Below are 10,746 nucleotides of genomic sequence, written 5' to 3' on the forward strand. Positions count from 1 at the left end.
TGAGAAATGAATATTTTATTTTCATATATGCTTTGTTTTTATACGACACAAGGGACATGTTATGTTATACCCCAGATGTCCATCTGTCCGTCCGTTAGCAACTCTTGAACCCCTTGAATGATTTCTAAGAAACTTGACACAAATGTTCACCACATCGAGACGATGTGAAGAGTGCATGTTCTCGATGGCTCGCTTCAAGGTCATAGGTCATATGCTTTGTTTCATGTCGGCTGTGTACTTGCACTGCTTGAAGGATTTCAAAGAAACTGCACAAATGTTCACCACATCAAGACAACGTGCAGAGCGCATGTTTCAGATGGCTTGCTTCAAGGTCAAGGTCACACTGGGTTCAAAGGTCATATGACTTTTTCGTGCGTATATTGCTTTGCATTGAGGTGCTTTTGTTTTTATTTGGCGCATCCCTTTTTTCATTTACAATAAAAATTTGAATATCTTCCCTTTTATGTTACTATAAATAGCTTATTTTGTAACTTTTTAGCTCACCTGAGCCAAAGGCTCATGGTGAGCTTTTGTGACCGCTCATTGTCCATCGTGTCTCCGTCAACATTTTCTAAAAAAATCTTGAAAACCACTGGGCAGAATTACACCAAACTTCACAGGAATGAACCTTGGATGGTCCCCTTTCAAATTTATTCAAAGAATTTAATTCCATGCAGAAAAACTTTAAAAATCTTCTTGTCCAAAACCGCATGACATAGAACCTTGATATTTGGCATGTGACATCATCTTCCGGTCCTCTATCAAGATTATTCAAATTGTGCCCCTGGGGTGAAAAGAGGCCCCGTCACGGAGATCACAAGTTTTACATAGACGTATATAGGAAAAAAGTTTAAAAATCTTCTTGACTAAAACCACAAGACCTAGACTTTTGATATTTGGTATGTAACATTGCCTTGTGGTCCTCTACCAAAATTGTTCATATTATTACCCTGGGGTGAAAAGATTTTTTACATAGACTTATATAGGAAAAAACTTCAAAAATTTTCTTGTCTGAAACTAGAAGACCTAGGCATTGGATATTTTTTATGTAGCGTTGCCTTGTGGTCCTCTATGAAGATTGTTCAAACTGTGCCCCTAGGGTGAAAAAGAGGCCCTGCATCGGGGGTCCCAAGTTTTACATAGACTTATATAGGAGAAAACGTTAAAAATCTTCTTGTCTGAAACTGCAAGGCCTAGGCTTTTGATATTTGGTGTGTTGCATTACCTGGTGGTTAAAATTGTTCAGATGATTACCCTGGGGTGAAAAGAGCCCCTGCCCCGTGGGTCTCAAGTTTAACATAGACTTACATAGGGAAAAAATAAACAGCTTCTTGTCTGAAAGTTCAAGGCCTAGGTCTTTGATATTTGGTATGTATCATTGCCTAGTGGACCTCTAATAGGATTGTTCAAATTATGCGCCAGGGGTGAAAAGAGGCCCTGCCCTGGTGGTCACTTGTTATGTGAGTTATATAGGAAAAAATACTTAAAAAAATTATCAGATCATATTTCCTAGACTGTTTAATAATATTTACCTGATGTACCCAAGTGATTACGTGTCACCTTACTGTGACCTTGACCTACTGACCTACTTTCTTGTTTTTAAGATACAGCCTTGAAGTTTGGATGACATGTACAGTTTTGCATACCGATCTTAAAACTGACTTTCAGTGACCATGAATTTGACCTACTGACCTACTTTCTAATATTTTAGCATCAGTTTGCCGTTTGAAACATGTAGCTCATATTACTCAGGTGAGCGATTCAGGGTCATCATGACCCTCTTGTTTGAGATACAGCCTTGAAATTTGGATGACATGTACAGTTTTGCATAAGGATCTTAAAACTTACTTTCAGTGACCATGAATGTGACCTACTGACCTTCTCTCTGATATTTTAGCATCAGTTTGCCATTTGAAACATGGGCTCATATTACTCAGGTGAGTAAAATAGGGCCATCATGGCCCTCTTGTTTATTATTGGCCGTAGGGAAAATCCGAGACCACTTTTTTGTGGTGCAACATGAATGCTCCCGCCAAGTTTTAGGTGTATTTTGACATATCTGTACCTGGTAAGTTTGTTTTTTTCCGAGGACTTAAATTATATTTTTTCTGTGGACTTTTTTTTTGAATTTCTTCTCTTTGTTGTTCCTGTCTTTTGGGACTTCAACGGTCAAGTTCTTTAAATTTTGCTCCCATCATATAATGCCCTGTGGGCGTATATTGCTCTGCATAGCGTTGCTCTTGTTCACAACTGTAGGCAGATGCATTTACTAATGTTCCTGTGATCGCCGCTTCATGCGCTTATCCAGTTAAAAGTTGTTCCTATGGATAGGCGTCCCGTGTATAGGTGTTTTAAACATTGCACAGTAACGAATTTACGAAGCGTCTAAAATTGAGGCGTATTCTGAACCTTGCACTAACGTTGTATTAAAATTACTTGGTCCTTTGAGGAGTCGCAAATATGTTTCCGATAGCGACTGTAAATAAAAACCAGCAACAGACCCTGTGTTCCTGTGGATTCTTTCAGCTATTTTAGCTGGAACACACGACTACAAAGGAAGCTGTCATCAGTTTTGCTATTGTACATCTCTTTCCCGCCTTTGTAATTTTTTGTCTCTCTTGCTTCTTTACGAAAAACAAACTGTCTTAGAATTTATAGACGGAACAATTTGAAATTCAATGGAGTTCTAGAAAATTATGTTCTTGTACACTGGACATGCGTTTAACGCAACGGAGTCCGGTGATTTTACCCAATTTTACCGCCAAAGGAGTTAGCCTCGAACTGGATATTCTCATCTGCTTCTACAACCAGTGACAGGTTATTATAACATGTCAAATAAGCCCGTCATGTTGTTTATTCTGATTTACGACTGTTTACAATTTAGATATGTAGGAAATGAACCACAATGAACTGTAATAAATGTGTAAGACAATAATTTAAACCACAAGAAAGCCTTGTTTTTTTTTATTCAAACATGCATATTGAGTTATCATTATAAAAATCACCAACTTCATAATAAACAAGGTGCCATGCGGGATAATGTTATGTCACCGGTCCATTCGTCAACCACTCGCCGAATATACAATGCTTTACTACCTTGTTTTCATACTGACAGAGAAATCGAACCTTGTAAGTTGTTAAAATGGTTCTTAGCTGTATCTCCAACTTCTGCTAACACTGATAAAATAACGGACTTCCACTGATTAATTAAAAGGATGTCTGCATCATACAAAAATTTCAGATTTCCACGTATCAAATTTATGCGATAGGTTAGTATATGTGTAAAATTCGTCAAGATTTCGCATTTTACTGAGGTTTGTGTCCAAAAAAATATCGTATGTAATGTTCTTGGTGGTGGTGGGGTAGGGGTAGGGGTTCTTTTTTATGCCCCCGAGGGGAGGCATATTAGTTTTCAACTGTCCGTCCGTTCATTATTTCGTTCGTTCGTTCGTCACAACGTTAGCTTTTTGCATGAAGGCACTTTACTTGCGAACCACTCCACCCAGGACCTTCAAACTTCACATGCTAATAGTACTTATTAAGTACACGACCCCTATTGACTTTGGGGTCACCAGGTCAAAGATCAAGGTCACCAGGTACAAGGTCAGGGCGCTGCGGGGGCATTTGTCACCATTAGTGACAGCTCTTGTTCGTTTTGGCAATATAAAAAGCACATCATTTTGTAACGCTTTGCACTTATTCTAAATTGTAGGAAGTGTTAAATGAACATCATGGCGGATACTAGTATTCTTTTGCTATCTGGGACTGCCCAAATTGCAATGTTTTAGGTATTTCATTTTCACGTAAATGAAAAGTATTTTTGTTTTTCAAATAAAGGGATATCTTCGGCTGCTATTTGCCGTGTATATATTTTGTAAACAGAATGAGCATCATTTTGAGCAAATGTTTCTCGTACCGTATACAAATAGTATTTTGGCGGGAAAACAGTATAATATAATGCCTTTAATAGTGCCGACGCTCCTTATTTATTGAAGGGATTTCAGGTCCGGTCGCTGACTTCAAATCGCTTGCCCCTCACCGGTTTGGGTTCGAGTCTCACTTGGGGCGTTGAATTAGCCTATTCATGTGAGGAAGCCATCCAGTCGGCTTACAGAAGGACAGGAAAAAAGCCTTGCTGACCTTTGACTTCCAATTGTGACCTTGACCTTTGAGCCAGGATGTTGGGGGCGTTGAATTATTCATGTGTGGAAGCCATCCAGCTGGCTTACGGAAGGTTGATGGTTCTACCCAGGTGCCCGCTCCTGGTGAAATTATGCACGGAGGGGCACCTGGGGTCTTCCTTCACCATCAAAGCTGGAAAGTTGCCATATGACCAATGATTGTGTCGATGCGACGTTAAACCCAACAAAACAAGCAAACAGTTACTTGATTTTTTATCAACAGTTATTTTTCCTGGTGCTGTAGTAACCCTATGATAATCCATAAATAAATAGAGCTAGCTAGAGCTACGTCAGAAATGTTTAATTTTAAAAAGTAAAAATGTTTATGTTGGGATAATGCACGATTTTTTTGTGTAACACTGATAACAGTATCCCCATGCATATTTTGGGAGAGTCTGTCGATACTTCTACATGAAATAAACGTGCATAAACTATGAGAAAGAAAAGCAATGCGATAAGCTTCTTCCAGTTCAATATACAGGTCAAACTCGGCCTTGTGACGTCATCACTATCAACACTGACGAAAATAAATAAGTTGCCAATACCGTGAGCAACTCTGACGAAAATAAAAAAAGTTGCCAACACCGTGAGCAACACTGACGAAAATAAAAAAAAGTTGCCAACACCGTGAGCAACTCTGACGAAAATAGATAAATTGCCAACACCGTGAGCAACTCTGACGAAAATAGATAAGTTGCCAACACCGTGAGCAACTCTGACGAAAATAAAAAAAAGTTGCCAACACCGTGAGCAACTCTGACGAAAATAGATAAGTTGCCAACACCGTGAGCAACTCCGACGAAAATAAAAAAAGTTGCCAACACCGTGAGCAACTCTGACGAAAATAGATAAGTTGTCAACACTGTGAGCAACACTGACGAAAATAGATAAGTTGCCAACACCGTGAGCAACACTGACGAAAATAAAAAAGTTGCCAACACCGTGAGCAACACTGACGAAAATAAAAAAAATTGCCAACACCGTGAGCTGAAGAAAATTAGACAGGAAAATGCCAAACAAAGCAATATCACACACATTTTGTGTTTCTGTTTTCCTTCTGGGGGCTTCGCTCCCTGTATACCCTATCTACGTTTTGTAAAAGGAGGCTTTGCCCCTCAAACCCTACTGACTGATTGAAACCTACTCCTGAAATGCTGCACACAGCGATTTTATTAGCTCACCTGTCACATAGTGACAAGGTGAGCTTTTGTGATCACCCTTCGTCCGTCGTCCGTCGTGTGTCCGTGCGTGCGTCCGTCAACAATTTCTTGTCTGCACGATAGTGGTTTCATTTATGATTTTATTTTAACCAAACTTGCACACAACTTGTATCACCATAAGATCTCGGTTCCTTTCTTGAACTGGCCAGATCCCAGTATGGGTTCCAGAGTTATGGCCCCTGAAATGGCCAAAATCAGCTATTTTGACCTTGTCTGCACAATAGCAGCTTTATTTATGATTTGATTTTTACCAAACTGGCACACAACTTGTATCACCATAAGATCTTGGTTCCTTTCTTGAACTGGCCAGATTCCATTATGGGTTCCAGAGTTATGGCCCCTGAAAGGGCCAGAATTAGCTATTTTGACCTTGTTTGCACAATAGCAGCTTCATTTATGATTTTATTTTAACCAAACTTGCACACAACTTGTATCACTATAAGATCTTGGTTCCTTTCTTGAACTGGCTAGATTCCATTATGGGTTCCAGAGTTATGGCCCCTGAAAGGGCCAGAATTAGCTATTTTGACCTTGTCTGCACAATAGCAGCTTCATTTATGATTTGAATTTAATCAAACTTGCACAAAACTTGTGTTGCCATAAGATCTCAGTTCCTTTGTTGAACCGGCCAGATCCCATAATGGGTTCCAGAGTTATGGCCCCTGAAAGGGCCAAAATTAGCTATTTTGACCTTGTCTGCACAATAGCAACTTCATTTATGATTTGATTTTAACCAAACTTGCACACAACTTGTATCACCACAAGATCTTGGTTCCGTTCTTGAACTGGCCAGATTTCATCATGGGTTCCAGAGTTACGGCCCCTTAAAGGTCCAAAATTGGCTATTTTGGCTTTTGCAGCCATATAGAGACTTCATTTATGGTTTTATTTGATACAAACTTCCAAAATATCTTCAACAACAATAAATCTTGGATTTCATGACAAATCAGATCCAATTGTAGGTTCCAGTGTATTTTATATCTGATTACCTCCCCTGATTGTAGTCAAAATGGATTTATATCAGTAAGTACTTATAGGACTTATTTGAAATTTCGTTATTGTCATTAGTTGGACTGAGCCAATCAGGGTAGATAACTATGGACTGATTTTATGTCAAATTACCTCCCTTTATTCAAATTAAAATGGGAATATCTCCGTAACTAATGAAGATACTGATCTGAAATTTCATTTATGTCAACAGATTTATTTGGCAGATCCTTCTTTAGTTCACTTACAATAATTTTCTTTTTAATTACTTCCCTTTTACGTTACTATAAATAGCTTATTTTTAGTAACTTTTTTATTATTGGCCGTAGGGAAAAACCGAGACCACTTTTCTGTGGTACAACATGGATGGTACCTCCAATTTTTAGGTGTATTTTGACATATCTATACCTTGTAAAAAATTTTTTTTCTTTTTGGTTAAATTTCTTTCCTTTGTTGTTCCTGTCCTTTGGACTTAGATATTTTTTCTGAGGACCTTCTTGTCCTCAAGTGCAATGATAACAGGTGAGCGATATAGGGCCATCATGGCCCTCTTGTTCCGTTTTTCTTGCCGGTATTGTATACATGAAACCTCTAAAACTAGACGATGTATCATTTGCAAGGACCTCTATACCCCTAGTTCAAATGTTAAGGTCATATTTAGAGGTTAAACTTATTGTCCAGTCAATAAGATGTGTGATAAGGATATTTTTAAAAAAAACTTGTTTCAAACATTTACTATTTAACGAGTCGATATGTTGTTTACAAGACCGAGATCTCGATTTTAAAGACCAGGATTACATTTAAAAGTCGTTTTATTCTTTTCTGGTCCTCGTCCAATCAACGTCATGTCTTCTTGCACACAAGAGAGCCCCCTCCCCCACCCCCTCCCACCTATAAGCAGTATAATGATCTGCCACTATGAAACCACTTTTAGCTTAAATACGTGACTCCACAACATATGCATCATCACTCTTATTTATGTATAGCCGAACCGTCAATGTTACCATAGTATTCTGAAGACTTTTCCAGCCTTTTACCTGGAACCAGAGCTTTGAGAGCAGCTCGAACCATTAACCACTCGGTCAGAGAGTCCGGACCGGGTAGTCTCAGAGCATGTAATGCGCATAATAATTACATATACATATAAACACAGCCTGGATCACAATCTGAGCACTTATTGTATTAATGAACATTGCGGAAAACCGGAAGGATCCTTGTAGTTTCTTGGCTTTCTATCATACCCGTGCCATTCAGTCAAGGAATGACAAAAAACTGATTTTGGATATAAACATTTTATGTTTGGTTTGTGCACTCAGAAAAAAAATCTGAGCTTCAATGAAAAAAAATATAAAAAAGGCCAAACAAGTTTGCTATGTTATTAACGGCTAGTAATAAATCAAGCCGGAATTTGAAAAATTCTATGTTACAAGAACCTCACGTAATGTCAACTATCTGTTATTTTTGAATTTTCAAAATTTACGAGTAAGCGCGTACAAATAAATCGTTCATCATTAAGTAACGTGTCTTGTAACATTGCATTTTGTTCGTGAGCTCCATGCCCCTCACGTACAATATTCGCTGTGGTAAGGTATAAAAGGCTTGCCGAATATAGCAGTTGTCAGATCATCGCCATCGTCTTTCAAGGTACTCTTCTAAGTGATCCACAATGAAATTCTACGCCGTTCTTCTCCTGCTAGTGGTCGTGTTTGTCGCCAACAGCGAAGGTAAGTACATGTACTTCTTTTATCTAGTAAATTTTCGCTAAATACTATTACGAGAAAAAAAATAATTATCTGATATTTTGTTGTAATTTCCAAAATTCAGCTTTGCATAAAGATATCGAGCTAAAATGAAAAAAAAATGGTTAGACATGGAAATAATAAAGTACTTATTGTCTCAATTAAAGAAAATGCATGATACGAACAGTTCCTTTTGTAAAATAGTATAGTGTGTACGTTTGATAACGTCAATTATCCGGAAAGCAAAGAATAAAGCCCGGAATACGGAATAAATGTATTAAAACCTTTCTGAAGAGAAAATATGATATTAAAATGTTTGACATGTTTAATAATTTCAAAAATTGTCTTAAACTTATCTCGAACTATGTGTGTCTCTAGTTATGAGAAAATATATCGAAAACAAGCACGTGGACCTTTAGATATATTTACCATCACCATAATTATTATAGACGAAATTATTATCTACGACTGTTTGAAGTTTCATTAAAATCTGCAGAAAAGAAAAAAATTCTGCTTGCGAAAATTTCATCGATTGTGATTTTAGCCTAAATAGTAGTAATCGTCCATATCAGTCACTTTCCTCGAGTGAAAATTTGTCACAGTCTACACTATTCAACAAAATTGAAAAAAAAAAAACAGGCATTTTAAACCCTTCAAAAATATGTAAAACGCAAAGTAGTACTATTTTTCTGCTTTAGACTTGATGAGTACAATTCATGTATGTCTGCATAGTCGCGGCGAGATTAATTCATCATAATTTAATAGTTTAAAAACAACTTAATTGTTCTGTGTGTTCTGTGTAAATTGTATCGTTTTGGTAACACTGTTAGATATGATTGTAAAAGAACTACTTGATCAGTAGCTGCACTGAGCTAGCTGTTCATGGAAAACATGTTAAAAAAAAAAGAAATTAAAAACGAAGATATAAAACAGCAAAAATGCATTCAATATTTGTTCATGATAAATACCCAAATTATTACTAAAGTGTCTGAGATTCATTCAAATGGCAACATTCAGTTAAAACAGTTTAGAAGTTCCTAACATTTCATCCACATTTGAATCACAGACATTCTTCTATAAGGCAATTTCAAATTGGATTGCTCTGCCCAGTAGTTAAATGATAAAAAAGTAAATCAAGTTTTAAGTCTGCTTTCAAATCATAAATTTTGAAAAAAGGTAAATGAGCCGTGCCATGGGAAAACCAACATAGTGGCTTTGCGACCAGCATGGATCCAGACCAGCCTGCGCATCCGCGCAGTCTGGTCAGGCTCCATGCTGTTCGCTAACAGTTTCTCCAATTCCAATAGGCTTTAAAAGCGAACAGCATGGAGCCTGACCAGACTGCGCGGATGCGCAGGCTGGTCTGGATCCATGCTGGTCGCAAACCCACTATGTTGGTTTTCTCATGGCACGGCTCAAATCATTTAGAGCAAAGCTAAACCACACGATATCAATATGTAGCTTATAAATTCACCTATTATTATTCGAGTCATTAATAAAAGCTACACCCTCTTTTGTACCTCCTCTGCTCTTCAGTCACGTGTTAGCATTGTTTTTTTTTTACCTAACATACATTTTAATCGGTACCGTAATATATTTTTAACGAGTCGAGGACCCCATTGGAAATAAAATAAGTGCTTTTTAATCTACTTTATTAGGTTATTCTTGGTATATGATCAGCAGAGACCAAACTTCGAAAAAAATTCTAAATGTTTTTTTAAATCCATTTTATTAGATCATTATCAACTTTTATCAGTTATATTAAGCTATCTTTTCATGTTTTTTTTTATCTATAATACTCTGAACATGTAAATCACTTTGGTATTCTACCTCTTCTTTTTTATTTTCATATCGGAGTAAAGAAGTATGGCACTTGAAATAACATATATGCGTTTTTTTCTAACTTCAGCATGGTGGAAGAAGAGGTGCAGGAAATGTAAGTGGGGAGGATACGGTGGAGGCGGATACGGAGGCGGAGGCGGATACGGCGGAGGGTATGGTGGTGGTTATGGCGGTGGTTACGGTGGCGGATACGGAGCCGGATATGGCGGAGGGTATGGTGGCGGTTATGGCGGAGGGTATGGTGGCGGATACGGAGGCGGTTATGGCGGAGGGTTTGGTGGAGGCTTCGGACGACACCACTGGAAGAAATACTAAAGGACTAGTTGATTTGTGCAGCAAATATGCTGTTAAGGACTGACCAACCGATACGAGACCTGATCGTCGCCTGACACTTTTTTGTTGTTTAGCTGAAAATAATAAACATATTTTAGCATCAAATAAGTGTTTTGTGCATATTTCGTTGAATCATTACCATGGCCATCTACAATTTATATAATCAGAAAGAGTAGCGAATTATCCGACCATTACTTTCGTATAGACTTTTTTTCAACCGAAACGACTTCATGACGCCCAAATTGAAACTTTCAAACTGTTTAAAAATACGCATTATTTCACTATGTTAGCATTATTGTTTACGTGAGAAAATAAACCATATTTCTATGACTTTGCGAGAATGACAACATAAAATACTGACCTCAAGCCCCACGAACCCCCACCCCGCCCCGCCACCACACGCCAACACCCCGCTCCCTAGCCTCCTTTTATTCAAAATAAAAC

General features: G+C 37.9%; 1 protein-coding gene across 1 annotated transcript; it reads left to right on the forward strand.

Annotated features, from left to right (window-relative positions):
• Window positions 1-7,960: 7,960 nt before the first annotated feature.
• LOC128558757 (keratin-3, type I cytoskeletal 51 kDa-like) lies at window positions 7,961-10,410 on the forward strand. The gene is made up of 2 exons (XM_053548957.1): window positions 7,961-8,112; window positions 10,037-10,410. Exons 1-2 carry the CDS (start codon window positions 8,055-8,057, stop codon window positions 10,282-10,284), a joined length of 306 nt encoding a protein of 101 aa, XP_053404932.1. The 5' UTR covers window positions 7,961-8,054; the 3' UTR covers window positions 10,285-10,410.
• Window positions 10,411-10,746: the final 336 nt, after the last annotated feature.

Source organism: Mercenaria mercenaria, chromosome 7 (assembly GCF_021730395.1).
Source record: "Mercenaria mercenaria strain notata chromosome 7, MADL_Memer_1, whole genome shotgun sequence".
Taxonomy (NCBI): Eukaryota; Metazoa; Mollusca; class Bivalvia; order Venerida; family Veneridae; genus Mercenaria; species Mercenaria mercenaria.